The sequence below is a fragment of the Rhineura floridana genome, chromosome 1 (assembly GCF_030035675.1).
Source record: "Rhineura floridana isolate rRhiFlo1 chromosome 1, rRhiFlo1.hap2, whole genome shotgun sequence".
NCBI lineage: Eukaryota > Metazoa > Chordata > Lepidosauria > Squamata > Rhineuridae > Rhineura > Rhineura floridana.
Genome location: NC_084480.1, coordinates 164,107,047 through 164,128,534, shown reverse-complemented (window position 1 = coordinate 164,128,534; position 21,488 = coordinate 164,107,047). Strand labels below are relative to the sequence as shown.

Below are 21,488 nucleotides of genomic sequence, written 5' to 3'. Positions count from 1 at the left end.
GGGAGGGGGCAAGTCCAAGGAGGGCTCTGAATGCTATGATGTATTTGTGCTGTATGTGGGTAGACAGATCTATTCAACAGGAAATTCAACAGGCATGAGAATACATCTACTTGTCCCAGCTTCCACCAACAGATTCATACTCTGGACTCAGCTTGATTATTGCCAAGGGCTTTAATCCACAGTTTAGGACTGGAACACAGATCAGGTTACAAAGCACACCACATTCAGATCACAGCAAGGCACTGTTAGGCATGGCTACATGAGCAAACACATTGTTGCAACATTTGACCCCCCCCCATATTCTCCTTAAGTAGGATGGCGTGGGCACGACTACTTGCACAGGGCTTGTCTCCCAGCTCAGAACTGGGCAAGCACGCAGGCACTCCTATAAGTAGGCTAATTGACAGATTTAGTCTGTTCGCACCTGAACATCCTCCGTGACCATGGAGGTGGGGACAACTCAGGTCCTTCCTTGCTCCACCTCTGGCATCTTCTCCTGCTCTGGGGACGGTTCAGCAACAGGAGATGGGCTGAGAGCCAGCCCCACTGCCGAAGGCTGAGAAAGGTTTGATTGTGTTGGGTGATACCTCTATGCCTGAGCTGTCAACATGCAGGTCATTTGACCCCCTCTTCATCAACCTCATTGGTCCCCTCTCCTGGATCCCAGTGCTCCTCTTCCTCAGAATACGCTGGCCATGAGTTCTCTCCAAGGCTCATGACAACACTCAGATTAGCTGTTCATGGAGAAGGTGCTGTCACAGCACTTGTGCAGGTCTTTCTTCATAGTAATCATTACAATCATAGTCCACATTTTAAGTCATGCACTTCATTTTTGCAATCAGAGGTGACCATACTGTGAGAGAAGGCTGCAGATTCTGGCTGCTATTAAGGGGTGTCAGCGTGGGACAGAGCCATGGTCATGATTGGCCAGAACTACTCCTGTATAAGCCCCAAGAAGCAGGGCCAATCACATGCAATGCAGGATTACATGCAGTAAATAATTTTGTGGACTCAGAGGTAGTATGGCACAGCAGACAATAGGATTTTGAGCTTAGGCTGATGAAACACGTTCAAATAAAATGATAATAATAGAAGTGTTGTACGTGAGATCCTTACTATAGAGCACATTGCACAATATATGTAACTTCTGAACAGAAACGGCTTGTAACTTTGTGATATGTCAAACTCGGCAGGGAGCCATGACATTGGCCAAACCCAAACAACACTTGTTTTTTTGGCAAAGCAGATCACCCTCAGCTCCAGCCATTTGAATGACTCCAATTTCCCCCTTCACAGGTCAGGCATCAATGGACTATGACCTGCCACCCAGCAGCACAGAGAGATGGATGCGAGATGTTTTTGCACGCCTCCATTAAGTCACCCATTTTCAGATCCCTCTCCTGCTTTTCCCAGTGATGTCCACAACTCATTCCTTCCTGATCTAGGGGGACAACCCTGCAGGTGCGTGTGTCACTCTGCAAAATTTCACCAAGGGTTGTCACGCCATCTCAGCCAGGGCTGCATGCAGTGTCTCTCAGATAACCGGGTGTTTCCCACCAATGGTCAGAACCTATATCCATGCATCATTAACCAGAGCTCTCCAGCCTGTGCCCAAAGAAGCCAGAACACCATCTGCCTTGAAAGATGTATCCATTCTCCTCCATGGTGGCTTATACCCCAGATAGATGGGAATGGCACAATGCCTCTTGTAGGCAGCTGGGCTGCATGCTCCAAAGACTCGATGTGTGAAGTAACTGATCTAGCCGAGCATCAGCCTACACCCAGGAACTGCACAGTTTACTCCCTTGATACAAGAAGCCTGGACCGCACAAGCCAACATGGATGTTGTGCTCCTTCTCTTCCAATTCATTATGTCATTTACTCATCACCTGTTTCCTTGAGCTATTTCCAAAATGAAGGTGGTCACAGATTCTCTAATAATGTGCCACCAGTTCTTGTTGCTGTGTATCCAAAGGAACAAGGTTTCCCACCTCATGTGGAACAACTAGCCCAAATTGACCGGACTCCGATACCCTCCATTCCAGACTGCTATTTGGCCTTCTCTGGGTATTAGAATGTGTGCTGAGAACACCGCTGGCTTCTCTAGAGCATCATAAATAGTCAGTTTTTGCATCAGATCTCTTGACTTGGTCCTATCATTCCATACTTTCTTCCTGCTTCATCATGAGAGCTGGGCTTTTTTCATGCCTCTCATTTGCTTTGAGTGCCTGAGCAATATCACTGCAGAGGTGGATTCTTAAAACTGATGCCTGCAGAATTTGTACTGCAAACCATACTTCCTCTTACAATAAAGGGGGGATTGCAAAGTTTCTTGTAGTGTTTATCATTAATTAATTAGCTGATTTAGCTAGTATTGCACGGTACTTTTGAGTAATTAAGAGATTAATTCAGTCCAGGTTTTATGACTGAAAACCACTATTCCGGCTGATAGGACTGGCGCTTCTGTCGAAGCCCTGGCTAATCTGTGGAATGCAGAGATCACCCGGGCTGTTGACACGATCGCTCCTGCGTGCCCTCTCCTATGTAGAGCTCATACAGCTCCTTGGTATACTCCAGAGCTGAGAGCGATGAAACAAGACAGGAGGCGGCTTGAGCAGAGATGGAGACGAACTCCCGACGAATGCAATTATGAGCTGGTTCGTGCTTCTACCAAGCTGTATGTAGGAGTGGTGAGGACGGCGAAAAAAACAACATTTAGCTGCCACTATTCAGTCATCTCTCTCCCACCCAGCGGAGCTTTTTAGAGTGGTTCGTGGTCTACTCCATCCAGGCCTACAGGACATGGCAGATACATCGGTGGCCCGCTGTAATGAGTTTGCTGAGCACTTCCAGCATAAGATCCTTTGCATTCGCCGGGACCTAGACTCCCATTTAATAGCAGTTAATCCTAATGAGGTGTCCGGAACACAGTCTTGTCATGTTTTGTTGGATGAGTTTCAGTTGGTTCAGTTCGAGGACGTGGACAAGGTGCTTGGACAGGTACGTGCAACCACTTCGGTACTGGATCCTTGCCCCTCTTGGCTAATAAAAACTAGCAGGGAGGAAACAGCTGGTTGGGCCAAGGAAGTGATTAATGCCTCTTTGCAAGAGGGAGTGGTCCCTGGCTGTCTGAAAGAGGCAGCGGTGAGACCACTTCTGAAAAAACCTTCCTTGGACCCAGAGGATTTCAACAGCTATAGACCAGTGGCGAACGTTCCATTCCTGGGCAAGATCTTGGAACGAGTGGTTGCTGACCAGCTCCAGGCGCTATTGGATGAGACCAATTATCTAGATCCATTTCAATCAGGTTTCAGGCCCAGTTTTGGCACTGAGACTGCCTTGGTCGCCCTGTTTGATGACCTGTGTCGGGAGAGAGACAGAGGGAGTTTAACTCTGTTGATTCTCCTTGACCTCTCAGTGGCTTTCGATAGCATCGACCATGGTATCCTTCTGGAGAGGCTTGTGGAGTTGGGAGTTGGAGGCACTGCTTGGCAGTGGTTCCGCTCCTACTTAGCAGGCCGTCTCCAGAAGATAGTGCTTGGGGAACACTGCTCGACACCGTGGGCTCTCCAATGTGGGGTCCCGCAGGGTTCGGTTTTGTGTCCCATGCTTTTTAACATCTATATGAAGCCGTTGGGCGTGGTCATCAGGAGCTTTGGAGTGCGTTGTCATCAGTATGCTGATGACACGCAGCTCTACTTCTCCTTTTCTTCTCCTTCAGGTGAGGCCGTCGATGTGCTGAACCGTTGCCTGGCTGCGACAATGGACTGGATGAGAACTGACAAACTGAGACTCAATCCTGATAAGACTGAGATGCTGTTGGTGGATGGTTTCTCTGATCGGATGGTGGATATATACCCGGTCCTGGATGGGGTTACACTCCCCCTAAAGGAGCAGGTTCGTAGTCTGGGAGTCATTTTAGACTCTTCCCTCTCACTTGAGGCTCATGTAGCGTCGGTGGCACGGAATGCGTTCTACCAACTTCGGTTGGTAGCCCAGCTACTTCCCTATCTGAGTAAAGAGGACCTCACATCAGTGGTACATGCTCTGGTAACCTCGCGTCTGGACTACTGCAACGCGCTTTACGTAGGGCTACCTTTGAAGACGGTTTGGAAGCTATAGCTAGTGCAAAATGCGGCAGCCAGACTGCTAACAAGAACCAAGCGGTCGGAGCATATAACACCTGTTCTGGCTCGCCTGCACTGGCTTCCAATATGCTTCCGGGCCAGATTCAAAGTGTTGGTACTAACCTATAAAGCCTTATACGGCGCGGGACGATACCTGTCGGAACGCCTCTCCCGATATGCACCGGCCCGTACACTACGGTCTACTACGAAGGCCCTCCTCCGGGTCCCGACCCATAGGGAGGCCCGGAGAGTGGTGACAAGATCTAGGGCCTTCTCAGTGGTGGCAACCGAACTATGGAATAGTCTCCCCGAGGAGGTGCGCTTGGCGCCGACATTATCATCTTTTCAGTGCCAAGTTAAAACCTTCCTCTTCTCTGAGGCATTTTAATTTAAGTCAACTTAATTTTAAACTGTTGTATCTGATTTTAGATTGTACAGTTTTTATATACTTTGTTCTATTAGATTGTGTAATTTTATTGTATTTTTTTGATGTTCACCACCCAGAGAGCTATTGCTAGTCGGGCGGTATATAAGTTTAATAAATAAATAAATAAATATTCTAGTCAATATATTGAGGTCTAGTATTCTGGCTTGTTCTTTGAAGATCACATTTGCGAACTTTACTGTCATCATGCAGGAAGAACTTGAAAAGCTTCTAAATTAAAACCAAAATGCTATTTGTGCTCTGTGGAAAAGCCAAACAGTGCTTATACAGACAGGTTTTGCTGAAGTTTCTAATGCAACTATACAAGGTGCTCTTCAAACTCTAGCAATTTCCTTTTATTGTTTTTATCACGGTCTCAGATACTACCCAGAACTGTACTAAATTATGCAGTTTGCGTTGACCTAGTGCACTACAATTCTGATGCCTGAAGAGTTTTAGTGCACAGGAAGTTGCCAGGTGCTGTCTTCAATCCAAACTCCCATTCTGGACAATCAAACACTTTCAACTTGAGCATATGTAATGCAAACTTACCTCACGACAACTGCCACAGTTGAGAAAGAGGCAACTGGAGTATCCAACTTCCTGCAGGAACAGAATTTTATTTAACTGTCTGCAAGGGATGGCTGCAGGTTTTCTGGTCCTCAGTTCCAAACTCCAATCACAACTCCCTTCTTTTGTATGTATTTTCTAATTTTGTATCTGTTGCTTTTATCTCTTTGCAGGCAATCGTGAAGATTTGCAATCTAATCCATCATTCGGCTTAGATTAAGGGCAGCCAGAGCCTGTCTTTGTAAAAAATGTTACACTATGCTGTACATGTTTGAGATTGAAGGTCACTATGGTGTCACCTTTATCATTCAGCTTGTTCTGGACTGTCCTTCCGCCAGAGAACTGAGGGTAGTGTCCTTTTACCTGTACAACAGCTCTGAGGTAGGTTAGCCTGAGAGAGAGTAACTGGTCTCAGGTCAACAAGTAACTTGTGCCTCCGTACAGATTTGAACCTGTTGCTCTCGGCTTCCTCCTCTAGCCACTCCTTTCATTGGCAAATATTCACTTTAGAACACATCAGAGACTTCCACTGGAAAATGGGCAACTGCCCTAGGACAGGAGTGACTAACCTATGGCTTTCCAGATGTTGCTTGGTTTCAATTCCCATTAGTCCCAGCCAGAAAGTCCAATAGTCAGGAAGCATGGAAGCTGTAGTTCAGCAAACATCTGAAGAATCACAGGTTAATCACTCCTGCTCTAACACTGGAGTAAAGCAACGGTTCTCTTGTGTTCAGTGAGTGCTCCACTTTCTCAAGGCACTCCAACCAAGAAAGTGTTACAAAGACTAATGACACAGGGACCTTTGGCATGATCTTTCAGAACCGAAATGGAATACCCAAGGGCCCAACAAAGGTCCAGGGGTCTCAGCAGCTGTCCAAGGATGTCGACAGAAATCTCAGTACCCCCAAATCATCCCCCCGTTGTGAGGGAGTTAACTGGGATAGGGTATTATAATCACATTATGCTTGTGCTTTGCCAACTGCCCTGCATCCCAGTTTGTTTCCAAGCTGAATTCAAAGTGCTGGTTTTGAACTTTAAAGCATTTTGTAGCCTGGGACTAGAGTACCCAAAGGGCTGCTTGTCTTCACATGAGCTTGCTGGTGCGTGAAGGTATTCAAGAGAGGCTCTTCTTCAAATGCCAATATTAGGTATGGTGGGTGGCTACCAGGGGAAAAGGCCTTCTTTAGTACTCATATAAAACTGCCTTACTGAATGAGACCATTGGTCCACTTAACCCAGTGATGGCTCCCTGGTGTTTCAGGGAGAGGGAGATCTTACCCAGTCCAACTACCAGAGATTCTTCTATGTAAAATTATCAGGGATGAAGCTAGGACTTTTGCATGCACATGTACTCTACCACTGAATTGTGCTCCATCATCCTGTCCAAGCTGCTCCTCAACTTCTCATGGGTTGGGAGACCCTCTGGAGATTTTGTGGGTGCACAGAGGCTGGAGAGAAACTGGACATTCAATTAGGGAAGTTTGCAGACATCACTGGATGCTGCCTATTGAGATCTGAATTTAGATAACAAAGCATAACATTCCCAGGCATTTTATGTAGAGAATATTTTTATTAGTTTCTTTATTCTGTAATCAAACTCATGTAAATAAGACCTTACATATTTAATACAGTGTGTTACCCCTGTACAAATGAAAAAAAAAGTTTAAACATTTCTAGACCAATATGGCTGTTAATTTCTGTACAATGCCAACTCACAGTACAAGTGTCTATCTTTTCTCCAAAGCTGACATCACAGCTAAGTTTCCAAAAATTCAAATTATAATATTTATATAAAAAGGTAACCAATAGCATTTCACTAGGCATCAATAGCAGCAACAGACTTTTTCAGCTTCTGCTGTCATCTGAACAAAATTATACACATTAGACTAAGTTCACTCTTAGTTCCAAAAAATGTTGGGAAGGGGAAGAATAGAAAGAAAAAGGAATTCTTAGAGAAAACAGTCCATTCTGGTACTGCTCTCTTATTAACTTCCAACCATTGCCTGGAAAAGTCTTGAGTAACATCATTAAAACAGCTCTGCTATAGCACAGTCACAACTACGTATCATAAGCAGGTATGGGGTATTTTACATTCACAGAAGGTATCATACAGTACTCTCCTACAGCTATACTACTAAAAGGATACAATTAAGAAGGCATTATTTGACTTGATTCTGTTTCCAGCACACAGTGCGCAGGAAGGAGGTGCAATGCAGCTCTGATATAAGAATATGCCATTTCAGAGGATGCTGTCTTGCGGCACAAGGTCAAGTGCTTTTTGCTCTATACAGACATAAGCTGAAAACTGTTTGAAGGCCAAAGGCTTCCTTTCACCCAAGTACTGCTGAGCCACAGCTCAGTGGTACTGGCACTATAACTCCTAAAAGGGAGTCTCCTAAATGCTGCACTTTTGGTATTAACACAGGAACCAATTAGCATTTTCCCCAGTTGAATTCAGCACCATATCAACCCATAGCAGCAGCCACACCCTACCTTTTAGGGACATATGGTGTAGAACATTTACAGAATGAAGTGGTGTGTATTGGTGGGGGGAGGGAAGTAGGCTGGGTGATTGAGTTGCTCTGTGTGACTTAGCAATTGCCATAAAATTCTCGTTTCATTATTAAGGGGCAACATCCTCTTAGGACTCTGAGCAACATAAAACCAAACTCATTTCTGTTCAGCAAAGCCTTCTCCAACCTGCCTCTCTTCTCAAAATGAAACAGCAGCTAACAGAAGAGTGTTTACCATTGGCTAATAACATGCCTCAGCAGCATTATTTCTCATTTTGCATCCTTGGAAAAACAGATGCCCCTACAAAGACAGATCACACTCGTTATGTGGTTGCATGGAAGTTGCCCCAAGATCCATGTCTGCTAAGGCTAATGAGCACCTGCATCTCTTTATGCCATTCATGGCCGTGAAGGGACATGCTTTGCCCTCTGGCTACAGGTTTGTGCTGCTGTCATTTCACTCCCCATACTGACATAAATGAACACAGCTCTTATGATTTTGTTTCTTCTGTCTTGATAGCCTGAGGTTTGATTGGTCCAGTTCTAACAGGCTTTGGGGCTGTTGTAGGTACAGGGCTTGGTTTCTCCTCCACTTTGTCCTGACATACTCCTGAGGAGGAGTCTGCCATCGCTTCAGGGGCTTTATTCCCACTGTCACCTACTTTCTGTATTTTGCTTCCAGGCGGCTTGTTCTGCTGCTGCTCAGAGAAGAACCTCTGTGTGGACTGAAGGACTTCTGCTCTCTGCTTTGCCTTAATAAAAAAAGAAGTGTATTAAACAAGAGCACAGGCCAAAAAAAGTATCGACTTATTCTTTGTGTTCAGGATCTGAGAGAGTAAAACATCTCCTGATACCACCTTCTACAGTAACTTACACATCTTGGAATTTCTTCCACATGTAGTTATAACTGCTTGAATGCCAGACAAAATTCCCTTGTGGATCTAAAACAAGAGATGGGAAACCTGTGGTCCTCTGGATGTTGCTAGAGGGATGCAGGTCCCCCATCTGTAATCTAGAGCCTCCTAGAACTGGTGCAGGAGTTAAAAGGGGGCAGAGTGACATTTGGTCCAGCCCCATTGCCCAAGCGATAACCATTCCTCCTCCTCTCAAGTTCAGTGTTCTCCACAATTTGTCACGATCAGAAAGATGCCTTCAGAGCAAGCAGTTCCAAATGGTTCAAGCTATATGCCTGCAGGAAAAGATGCTCCTAATTCTGGACACTGCCAATTCTGGAGGGAAATCGCTAAACCAGCTCTTAGGGTGAATGTGAAGCGCCAACAAATGTATATCTAGTGTTAGAGGAAATTTAATCTGAAAGGGACTAACAGTAAATTTAAATGTACCATTTGATTTTAAAGAAAGAAATCAGTATTACAAGCAAACCATTTTAGAAGAATTTTACAATACCATTATATTCCTCAGGAAAAAAAAGTTAAGGACAGATAACACATGAATTTGAGAATTTAATACACCAAACGATAAAAGCAAACTTTAAATACTTATTCCAAAGGCACTTATATATTTATATTTATAATCATATATTTAAGAAGTGCTCCTTTGGTGTTTTGGTCTTCTACTGGATGGATGTCTGAGATAAGCAATAGCTAATTCTGGTTCTTACAGCCTGATCCTATCAGAAGGAAGTCCCACCAAGTTTCAACACAAAACTGCAATTTTAGATTAGCTCTAACAATGGCAAAACCGCACCACCAGGCTCCTGTAAATTCTCTTAGCACAAATGCTATAGCAGCTCTGGGAGCTTAAGCAAGTTAATGTCGTGGGAACACACTACAGAACATCATGAAGAACCAGCAGCAATTACCATTAATATGTATGACACACCATCAGGCCTATTGAGGCTCTATACTTCTCTCAATAGTACTAACAACATAAGCCAAATTCTACTGCTCTTCTTACAACAAATGGCACCATGTGTTGAGTGTAGCTTAAAATATCACAAGCACCATAAATAATTCTGTACAATCATTCTAAATAATTCTGTGAATTATTATTGATTGATTGATTGATTATGTATTTATTTATTGCACTTGTATACCGCCCCATAGCCGAAGCTCTCTGGGCGGTTTACAGCAATCAAAAACATTAAAACAAATATACAATTTAAAAACATATTTTAAAAACAATTTAAAACACAATTTTAAAATTCAAAACAATATAAAAACAATTTAAAATTCTATGAAGGAGGAAAAGTTTTGATTTTTGAATATATTTAGACATGGATTCTGCTTTTGTGAAATGGTCATGTAGTCCATTTTACAGTCATGGAAACTAAGACAAAGATGAAGGGGACAGACCTCCCCACAAAAAAATAGAAGCTTCCTCCCACTTTTAATAAAGCATTTCTTCTTTGTAATTTCACTGAACTTTTCAAGACAAAACCAAAATTTGTCAAGAAGAGATACTGGACCCCAATTAATTCCTCTGTTTTTTTTAGTAACTTTGGATCATTAACAATTTTGAGCACTATCATCAGAAGTAGAAACTGGAATTGACAAGACACCGGAGTAGTGGTTAAGGTGTTGGACTACGACCTGGGAGACCAGGGTTTGAATTCCCACATAGCCATGAAGCTCACTGGGTGACCATGGGCCAGTCACTGCCTCTCAGCCTCATGAAAACCCTATTCATAGGGTCGCCATAAGTCGGAATCGACTTGAGGGCAGTACACATAACAATTTGAACCATATTTTTATACAGTATGAACTTTCCATATGGCAAAAACGTATCAATTTTCCTGGACAAAATGAGACAGACATGTGCCACAAGTGGCAAAGCAAAGACAACTTTCTTCTAGATGTCATTACAGCTGGTTATTGTGAGCCTCTCAAGTCAAAGTGCGTTTTTTAAAAAAACATTTTCTCCAACTTTAATAATGATAAGCTTGGCTGGGAGAAACAAAGGATGGCAATGGGAGCACAACTATTCAGGTGGATGTTTGTTAAGGATCAAGCTCTGATGTAAAAAAATCTGAAATATATTTTTAAAGCCCCAAGTAATTTGGGACACAGGACTATCTTCTTTCACATGAGTCTGCCTTTCTCTACGATCATTTTCAGAGGCCCTTGTCCAAGTCTTAAGAATTAGGTAGGTGGCTATTTGAGAAGGGTCTTTTAAATTAAAAATAATCAAGATATGAATACCTCCCACCCACCCTCAAGTCAACCAGTTATGACTATTTGTCCAATAGTATTTGTCCAATACTATTTGTCCAATAGTAGAACTCATTTATCAAAAGTGTTGGCTATTGTTTGACCTATACTGATCAAATCATTTAAAAATGACAAAAAATCTACAGGTTGCATCAGGGAACCACTCGTGAATACAACTGAAAAACTTAGGGAAATTCTGTCCTTATTAACAAGTGATTGGGCCCATCGCTTTCAGATTTCCTTTGATCTCATGGTATCCCCACACAGACTCTGCATCACAGCTCACATTTAAGGGAAAGTCTCGTTTCATCCAGAAGGGTCTCCAAGTGTTTTTCAAATACTGTAATGTGGTGAAATGCAGCTATGGGTGGGTGATTCTAGCCTTTCAAGAGTTTCATACAGTTATGAGTATAATCCACCAGATAATTTGTATAATCCACCAGTTTGTGGTCTACAATATAAGCGGGCAAACTCTAAAAGCGTTGGAAGCTTACCAGTTCATTGGGATTCTGCTTTCTTCTAATATGGAACTACAACTCTGGGTGCTATGTAATCAAGATTTGGGCTTAAATTTTTATTTGGCCATTTTAGAAAGGGTGAAGGATCCAGAGGCATTTTAAGCAAAGAGTAGTATCTTGCCTTGCAAGCTGTTAAGACTGAACTGTGGTTAACACAGCATGGCCATCCAAAAATACTAACCTTCATGTCTTGTTCAGCCTTCATCGCAGTCTGGGCCTGATTGCCTCTGACTCCAGAGAGTGATCCACAAGGACCTCTGGCCATATGTGGCAAACGAGGGTGGCTCATAAGGCCTGTGGTCATCTGAGGTGGCATCTGACTAGCCAGTGCCATTGGCGGCCTCTGAACAGGTGCTGGGAAGGTGTTAGTATGAGGGGCTCTTACCAATGGAGGGATCAGGTTAGGCTGAGAGAGGATCTAAGTGGGGGAAAAAACAACAACAAAAAGAGACACATTTAGCTATTTAGCAAACTGCCAACCTGATCACATGGTGGCTTCTCTGCAGAGATCATACCTCTGCTATCAGTCTGTGTCATTTAATGGGTGCATTTTGTTTCTGTTAAGATTGGCCATGTTTGGGGAACTCTAGAGGGAAAAACCTAAGGTAGGAAGTGTGCTTAAAAACTGCATTAGCACATCAAAGACCAAAAAGGGGTAGGGGATCTTCAAATATATGAAGGAACTGGCAAAAAAAAAAAACGTTTATGCTTCCAAACAAAATCCAGCACTCTCAAATTTGAAATGCAATATCCAAGACAATCTAGAATGAAAAGCACACACCGCGTGCCTCATCAGATGTTTTATAGCAATTGCACTCTGGAGGTACTGCTCCATTATTTATTTGCAGTTATCAATTTGGTAGACTGTTTCACAGCTGCATTTCAGTAAGTGGCTAAAGGCACACAATTCACCAGGAATTTCTGTGCAAGCTCCAATAAAATCAGTGGAGGCTTGCACAATTCTCAGCAGAGTCTGCACAGGGAACATTACCGGTATATTGTGCCCTTAATGTCTATTTAAAGCCACACACTGGGACCCTTCTCTCAGACACAATTTCCCCCTCTCCCTTTAAACATTTAACACTCAGTTGTAGCGAGAGCTGTGCGGAGAAGCCTATGGTCATCTGCCTGTATTAAAGTTATTTAAACCTTCAACTTTGGGAGCAGATGTTATTGCAAGATACTGTAATCTAGATACAGAATGCTTACATCAATTCGATGTATAAATTATGGAACATGCATTTAATAAAATATCTGATAGATATTCCTGCATTTAGGGGTTCTTCCATTTGAAAGAAGGTGAAGCTATAATCAGACAGGAAATCCCAGACTTGGCAGAAAGCCAGTTGCTGCCCACCTGTGGTGTGAACTGTGGAGGAAATGGCTGTGTCATTCTCACAGCTGCAGACTGAAACTGCTTCTGGTAGACAATGGTATTCATTTTATTGGACTGACTGTTTGGACTTGTAGAAGCAGCCCTTGGAGAGAAAACATTTTAAGTAAGTTAATATACTGGATATTACAGATATACCAGAGATACCTTTTGTTACAATTTTCTTATGTTACCTGAATTCAGAAGAAAACTGGGCACTACTTAGTAAATTCTGTTTGCAGCTAACAGGAGACAAGAGTTAACAGCTTATTGTACATCCACTATGAGGGAGATGTTAAAGTTTAATTCCATACTATCACTCACACATAGTTAAGATGAATTATAAGGTGTGGTGATATCATGAATTCAAGGTTGCTAGAAACTAACACAGCAAGAGGATTAAGACTATTCTGTCCTTTCACACAGAGTGAAAGAGACCATTGTTTTCTCTGGGCACTAGCAAATACGTCTTATGTGATACTGGTAGTTTAACTTCCTGAGCCGCCACCATACCTGGCAGTATTAATCAGTGGGACTAAATGCTCCTATATAATAATGTCTTCAGCTTTTTGACATCTATGCCATCCAAACTCACTAATAAATTTCAGATGGGGGCTTTAGTCTAAGGGAATTCCAAACACTAGCTGCTATCATCCATTTGACATGCAATGATTTTGTACTCAGAAGTGCTTTCAAAAATCAACCTTCAGCTCTAACAATAGTCAGGACCCAATGAACGGTGAAGCTAGTTACATTAACCCAAGGGAGTTGTTTTCTTCCGGCAAAACAAACGAAAACAAAAAATCCAAATGGGCAACTGCTTTTGAAACCGCAGGGAATCTCAAAGAAGTGTGCAATATGGTATGGTGTGTGTATGTCAGCAGTTCAAAGAAAAATAGTTATTCTAATGGGTGCGTGCAAGCGTACTATGTCTTGCTCCTTTCTTCCCCATTTTTTGTCTTCCAAGGAAGCAACACTTTCCAAATCATGCTAGAAAGAGACAGACCTTACTACTGACATTTCCTGTTTTCAAAATGGGGCAGCTTCTCTATTTTCAATCTGACTGAAGGGCCTTTGTATAACTTGAATCCTCAAGTACACAACTGGCGTAGCCCAAGTCTGCAAGCCCTTCCTCCTCCAACTTAAGACCAAATACTAGATAGCAGTAGGAACCGTTTTATTCACCAGAAAGGTGTTTCTATGTGGGCACAAGGACATCGCCAAGTAGGGGTACTGTCTTCCTTTGCTAGTGCATGAGGCAGGAAAGAATTAACACTCCAACAGATCGTGACCACAGTCCCTCCCACAGAGTGCTAGTTCACCATCTGGCCAAGCTAAAAATATAATCTTATAACCCAAATAGAAACACTGACAACATCAAATCAACCATAAGTAACATAAAACTAAAAACTTGCACACTGCTAGGTCTGTTCACTGACCCTTTAGTCTCCATCCATTTTCTTTGTAACATTTACTGTCTTTTGCATCCCAGGGTGGGCCTTGGTGGTGTCCTGGTGCTCACTGAGGAAACACCTTTCTGGTGAGTAAAACAGTTCCTTCTCCGCTGGGCACCAGGACACCCCTCTAAGTGGGATGTTCCAGAGCTAACCTATAGTATGGGTGGGTACATAACTCTTCAATGATTTTTGAGCACCTGCTGGATAACTCACCTACCAAAGGCTGCTTCTGCAGATGCATAAATGTCTATCTTATAATGTGTAGTGAAAGTATCTGGGTTCACCCAGGTGGCTGCCCAACAAACCTCTTGTAGAACTGCATTTGTTGATTCCTTCAGAGTCTTGTCGCCAAAAAGTTTTGCTCCAGCGAAAGGTCTGGTAGCGAGGTTGGCCTTTGCTGTATTGTCTGCATCCCAATGATGTCGGCAGCCATGGATCTGGCCATGAATTGGGAAGCATCCAGAGTGGCATCTGTGATAAAGGAAGCTGTCCTATGAAGCTTTAATAGTGTCTTTCTGGAGCGCTCTGGGTCCTGGTCGGGATTCTATAATAGCTTGTCCAGCCAGACCAAGGTGGCCCTGGTGAAGGCTGATGTGGTGTTGGAGGCCCTGAAGAAAATGGCATTAGCCTCATGAGACCTTCTCAGGGTGTAATCCAACCGACGCTCCATGGAGTCCTTGAGGTGTGTCTCCCCCTCTTTGGGGAGGATAGATCTTGACACGAGACTAAGGACTTGACTGTCCACTGACGGGACTTGGAGAAGCTCCATAAAGTCGGTCTCTATGGAGTAGAGTCTGTTGGCCAGTGCCCTCCTAATACGGAACTGTAAAGGGCCGTTCCATACTGCCAGGGTGTTCTTGCAGATCGGCCCTGGCATAGGTGTGGTCAGACAGGGTAGTGGTCGTTCCTGCCCTGCCTCCACTGGGTCGCCTTTGTCAGTTCCTGGTTTCTCCGTTCCTAAGGCGACCCGAACTCTTTTCAGGAGGGGGAAATAGTCCGAAGACTGAAAAAGACACTGTGGAAGGGGCCCCAGTCTCTCCTCCTCTGAGTCTGTGCTCCACTCTGCCTCTGAAAACTCCTGATCTGACAAGGGGTAGTACCCCTGGAGGTGTTCCTCTTGAGGTCTGCCTCTCGACGTGTCAAAAGGGCTTGGAGACAATTCCTCCTCTGAGGAGTGTGGGAGTTCCACTGTGTGATTTGACTTGTGTTTGGCTTTTTGCCCTCTACAGGTGCCAGCGTTGGAAGGGCGGGTAGCTGCCATCGATTCTGTGCAGCTGGTGCCGCCGGCTAAAAAGCTAAAGAAGGCCTCCTATTTAGTCTGAAAACTCCAAAGGAGGACCCTGGCTTGAAGTCGAGCAGCTCAACGAACACGCTGAACAAGATGTTTGATGTGAAAGCCCGCTGGACTCACCATCTGAGGGCTCTGAAATGGCTGCATTGTCCGTTCTCTGCCTTAATGGACCTGGGTCCTTGAGGTGTTGCACTGTCTCTGGTGAGGTTCCTTGTGACTGCTCCTTCAGCCCCATGTATCCAGCCCTGTTGGAAGATTGACTGGAAGACCCCTTCTGGCGTACCTTCCTTGGCTTCTTGACTTTGGGCGGCTTTGACCATGTCCTGATGGCTGGTGGGGGCTGCAGGGCGGCCTGTCTGTCGGGGGGAGTCTGGTTCGCATTAGGCTGAGGTACCTGAGCGACCAACGAACAGGGCTGTCCTGCTTAGATGCCATGTAGGAGGACTATGAGGAGCTGCTCTGCCCACTGCCGCATTTGGCTAGGAGGAGAGCGTGCAGACCCGGGATGTCGCCTGGCCCACTGTCCTCTGTGACGACTCTGCTCTGCTTGCTGCCGTGATTGGCTAGGGAGGACAGCGTTGGGCTGGATAATGGTCAGGAGTTGTCCTCTAACAAGCTGACTCTGCTCTGCCCGCTGCCGCAATTGACGAGGGGGGAGAGAGCATAAAACTGGGTTATAGCCGGGTGGCTGTCCTCTACTGAAGCCAGCTCTGTTCACTACCACGATTAGTAAGGGGTGGGAGCTTGAATTGAGAATAGAAGCCAGCTAAACGTCCTCTATGGGAACTCTGTTACTGTACACCCGGTACAAGTGGGAAAGTGGAAGGGGGACAGACAGGAGGAAGGGTATGGTAGTGCTAACAGACGTCAAAAAACAGCCTAGAATAGTATAATGTCAATATATGTAGAATGGACGTGAAAGGCAGCCAAGATTATTAATAATAGGAATAAACGTGAATAATCTTATATATTATTTATTTAATTATTATCTTATATATATATATATATATATATGAGCCAGGAGGGGGTGCTGCGACCAAAGGCTCTACTTGAGGAGTGAATGGACCTGTGAGAGAGGCTCCCTAAAGGAAAAAACTGGTACCCCACTGGACCTGTTGCCAGAACCCATGAAAAAAGCCTCCTTCCAGCCCCCAAAAGCGCTGTACTCGACAAGGGGGGGTGTAGCCGCCGAACAGCTGATCGCGCTGAACAGCTGATCACAGCGCGGCTTCAGATCAACCAGCCCTGAAAACCAGAGGGGGATTGGTGGAGACGGTAGTGGCAGTAGTCAGAAGCCTGGGTGGCAGGGTCGCCAGCAGAATGCAGCGCGGCTGTGGAGAAAATGCCCCAAAGGAGGGCTGACCAGCCCCGGGGACACTCAGAGCAGGCTGGCGGTTGTAGCCGTGAGAGGCACCCCACTCGGCCCTCTGCGGCTAAATGGGGGGAAAAAAAACCTGTAAGGGAACAAGGACAAAAGAAAATGCCGCCCGTTCACGTCAAAAGTAAGCCGGAAGGGCCTTGTATAGGAAGGATGAGGCTCTTCTATCCTTCTCTGGGTTGCAAAGGGGAGAGCTGGTAAGTGACTCCGGCTGAAGCTGAGAAGACCTGGCTAAAGCCGGTTAGAAAAGGAAAAAAAGGGGGTGAGAGTCAGGATGGGACTCTTCACGTGCTCCCCGTTTGGAAATCCCGGGGCAGGGAAGGAAAAAATGAAAATCCCAACCCCGCAGGAACAAGGAAAAAGGAGAAAAACGAACCAGAAGGGTAAGGTAAAGGTAAGAAGACAGAAAAAAGTGGTTAGTAACCAACTCACACAGGGAGTAGGACTGCCTTTGACCAGGACAGGAAATGAACTGGGGCCTGCAAGCCAGCGGCGCCTAACTACTTCCTCAAGCTGTAAGCTTCAGTGCATTTCCTGTCCTTGAACTCCAGATGGCAAACTACTACCCATATGATGGACTGGCATCCAGGGAAAATGACACATTTTTACCCAGGGTAGTTGGGTGGTAAGAAACTATTAACGAATCTGTCTGCCTTACTGATCTTGTCCTAGTAATATAAACCTTAAGTGCTCTCTGCACATCTAAGGAATGCCAAGCACACTCTAGAGCATGTTGTGGTGATGGGCAAAATGTTGGCAACACGAACTCCTGCTGGAGACAAAAGGCTGTATTAACCTTTGGAATGAAAGCAGAATCTGTTCAGAGTATGACTCTGCCGCTGTGGAAAATACAGAGATGTTTTGCTACTGAGAGTGCTCCCAGTTCAGACACCCGTTTAGCTGATGTTATTGCCATCAGGAATAGCGCCTTGAAAGACATTATTTACAGAGCGGGAGCCTTCAGTGGTTCAAAAGGAGGTTTTTTGAGAGCTGACAACACTATGTGAAGGTCCCACATAGGAAACTGACAGTGAACAGGCGCTGAATTCAGAGAAGCCCTTCTTAAAAATTGTGTCAGACACAGATGAGCACCCAGTGACAGATGAAGACCTAGAAAGCATTGCTGCCAATGCTGATGCTTGCCGGGCTTCAACCCATCCTTTAAAAAAGATAACAACTCCACAATTCCTGACTTTTGCGCTCTCACATGGCTGTTGTTCCACCACAGCACAAACAAGAGCCCAGGTATACTGATAGTTTCCTATTGTGGAAGATCTTTGAAATGTCAATATGGTGGTCACAACCTCTGCCGGCAACCCTGCTCTCAGAAGGTTGTTCTGTATAGCTTCCTTGTGGTTAAACTCAACCATTGCAGACTGGGGTGCCACAGTGGCCCCTGTAGCCACAAATCCAGACAAAGAGGCAGAGACCATGGGACTCGACAGAGAGGTTGATTAGTTCTGAGAACCATGGCCTCCTCGGCCAATCTGGTGTGACTAGAATGACATTGTATAGGCAATGGATTGCACATCAGTACCATTCCAACAGTTCTTTAGCTACTGAACACCCTGGTAAAATGCTATGAATATGTTGCTGCTGAAGATAATACTGAACGTGTTGTTGCGGAGGATATGGCTGAAGCCTCATGGAAACTTGTGAACAAAGACAAGCTCATCTATATTCTATTTATTTGTTGCTATTTAATAGTTATTCTTAAGGTCATCCTATAGGGGACCCTTAAAACTCCTCAAGAATCGATAAGATATACATAATTATCCATTCCTTTAGCTATTAAGGACTGTAGCTCTCCAGGAGAGCAAACTTGTACTATGTGCTGCTATTGTTGGAAAAAACGTCCAAATAAAAGGGCCATCTGGTAGAAATAACCTTCACATTCGCATGACACTCATGAAGCCACTGATATTTAGTTATATACCTCTGCCCCTCTAGAGCAGTGGTTCTTAACCTTTTCCACTGCCAGCACCCCTTGGATTTCCAAAATATGCTCTCGCACCCCCTGAAAAAATATCGTTCATTTTTTATTTATTTTAATTTTATTTTAATGTGTGTTTTAGTCTAACTTAGCCAAGATAAATGACAGCTTTCCAAAATCTTTGGGTGGGCCTTGCACCCCCGGGGGTGCGTGCACCTCAGGTTAACAACCACTGCTCTAGAGCAGTGTTTCCCAAACTTTCAACATGCGCGTACCCCTTTTGAGACACTGATTTTACTGGCGTACCCAACTTTCACAAAAATAATTGGGAGAGGGGTAAGGTATTATATATATTACTATATTCTTACTTACTCAAACTGAAGACCTCAAAGCCACCATTTTGACATTGTAATGAAGCCTAAGCACTGCCTGGGTCAACAAATCACAAGCCTGGCTCCCCTTATTGGCTACAATCCTGAAAGGGTGGGATTAGAGGCCAGAACTTGGAAAAGTTATTTTTTTGAACTATAACTCCCATCAGCCCAATCCAGTGGCCATGCTGGCTGGGGCTGATGGGAGCTGTAGTTTAAAATAAATTTTCCAAGCTCTGGCTAAAAGCTGCTATACAGATCGGTTAAAAAACAGATTAAACAATCGCGGGGGGTGTGTGATGTTTTGGTGTATATCTCGGGAACCAGACAATCTAGAAACTTAGTGTTTTTTTAAAAATTGAAGCTGAGAGTCCGGAGATTAAGGTATGTTAGCTGGAGACCCGGAGGGGACCCCCCAAAACCGGAAACTCTAGCAAAAAATCATGCAGCATGCAGCGGGTTTACAGAGGCAGTGCTTGCCTGGGCTGGAGGTTTGAATCTCCTGCTCTTTGGCTGCAGAGCGGTTTTCCCCCCATCCTGCCTGGGAAGCCACTTAGGCACGCAGCCCAAGAGCAGGCAGGGGATTCAAACCTCCCGCCTAAAATTCACAGCTGATGAGCGGGCAGGCCAGGCAGGATGGGGGAAAAAAACGCTCTGCAGCCGAAGAGCGGGAGATTCCCCAAGAGGGAAGTGGCTGGCAAGATGGCCACTGCAGGGCTGAAGATAGAGAAAAAACTCCACTTCCCCACTTCCTGGTGTGAACATTTTTGTAGTCAAGCATACGCATAAATATCTTTGTGGCGCCATCTGTCTGTCTGTAGAAGCGTTTTTTGGTGGCCAAAGTCATTGCGAGGGAGTCCGAGTCTTATGAGAAACTGGAGGGGTGCACGAAAAGACAAGGAATGCATTGAGAGCGAAAGAGACTACGCGTTCAATAACATCAGGATAAACCACTGTTACAGGGCGTTCTCAGTTATCGCTCCGAGACTCTGGAACTCCCTGCCTATAGAGGCACGGTTAACCTCCTCACTCCCTGCATTTCGCCGCCAGGTTAAAACATCTTTTTCGTCTTGCTTTTAACCCGGATTAAGGATTAGGAAATCTTTTACCTATGAGATGATTAGGATCATTTTATTGTATAGGGCTTACTATCTAACGTTGTTTTAAATGGGTATTCTTAGCTGCTACTGTTGTTTTTATATTGTATTTTTTATCACGGAATTGTTCGCCGCTCTGAGCTTCTTCGAAGATAGAGCGGCATAGAAATGTTTTAAATAAAATAAAAAAATAAATCTTCCCTCACGATTGTGTGAGAAACTGGAGAAATCACAAGAACTGTATTTTCTCTTAAAAGAACACACACACATGTTTTTTGCCGCTAAAACCCAATGATAAAGTACAAAAAACACATTCGGACATGTACCCCTTGAAATCCTTTGGAGTACCACCAGGGGTACGCGTACCACACTTTGGGAAACACTGCTCTAGAGGAATCAACAGACTCTTCCCAAAGGGCCAATATTCTGGTGTGTTTTGAGGGGGGGAAACCTAATGATCTTCATAGATATGTCTTTATAAATTTCCAAGACTATATGAACATTTTCGGGTCCAAACAATCCCAAACTGGCAGCCTTTGGGACTGGAAAGATGTTGACCCTTGTAGCTAGATCTTATGCAACACTCCTGAATGACTGATGTGATGGCTCCACAATTACTGAGTGGCACCCCCTTATTACATGTTGTTATTATCATTATCATTTCTATTTTATTTTCCTCCTGCTGAGTGACTCAAGGATCCTGGAACTAATAATGGCCATCAAGGCAGTCTGTCACACAAGAGAAAATGCATTAGTATATTGTATATTAGCCCTTTTAAAAAAGATTTTTTAAAGCTTTTTAAAAAATGTTTTTTACGTTGTTTTGTTTTAATGTATTTTAAGGTCTGTTTTTATGATGTTTTGAAGTGTTTTTAGCGCTTCTGTTTGCCGCCCTGGGCTCCTGCTGGGAGGAAGGGCAGGATATAAATCAAATAATAAATAAATAAACAAATTAGTATATGCCATTGTAACCTGAGCAGTTTCTGAGACATATCTATCTAACCCCATACCAGGTTAGACATACCAATTCTAACCCCAACTGATCTAATGTTATACTAAGCCAGCAAGGCTGCTCTGATAATAAAGTGGACTGTCCAATATGGGACATTATGAAAACTACTACTCACATTACAACAGAGTGCAGTGACAGCTCTCTGCCTTTGGGAGGCTGACTGCAGCTGCTGGTTACTGAATGTGGAAGCTGGAACCCAGTAACTCTTCACCTTCCTGATGTGGAAGTGCCCAAATTGACACCTTATACAGTACT

General features: G+C 44.3%; 1 protein-coding gene across 17 annotated transcripts in view; it reads right to left on the bottom strand.

Moving 5' to 3' along the window:
- Positions 1-6,684: 6,684 nt before the first annotated feature.
- The window catches only part of PRRC2C (proline rich coiled-coil 2C), a 120,243-nt gene continuing 105,439 nt past the window's right edge, over positions 6,685-21,488 (bottom strand). For 11 of the 17 annotated variants that reach the window (XM_061583770.1, XM_061583837.1, XM_061583800.1 and 8 more), the window contains 3 exons: positions 12,680-12,800; positions 11,504-11,740; positions 6,685-8,386 (listed from right to left, as the gene is read on the bottom strand). In XM_061583770.1, the coding sequence (XP_061439754.1) occupies positions 8,126-8,386; positions 11,504-11,740; positions 12,680-12,800 (619 nt within the window). In that variant the 3' untranslated portion in view covers positions 6,685-8,125. The remainder of the gene's footprint in view (positions 8,387-11,503; positions 11,741-12,679; positions 12,801-21,488) is intronic. The other 6 variants (XM_061583877.1, XM_061583886.1, XM_061583896.1 and 3 more) reach the window with 3 other exon arrangements.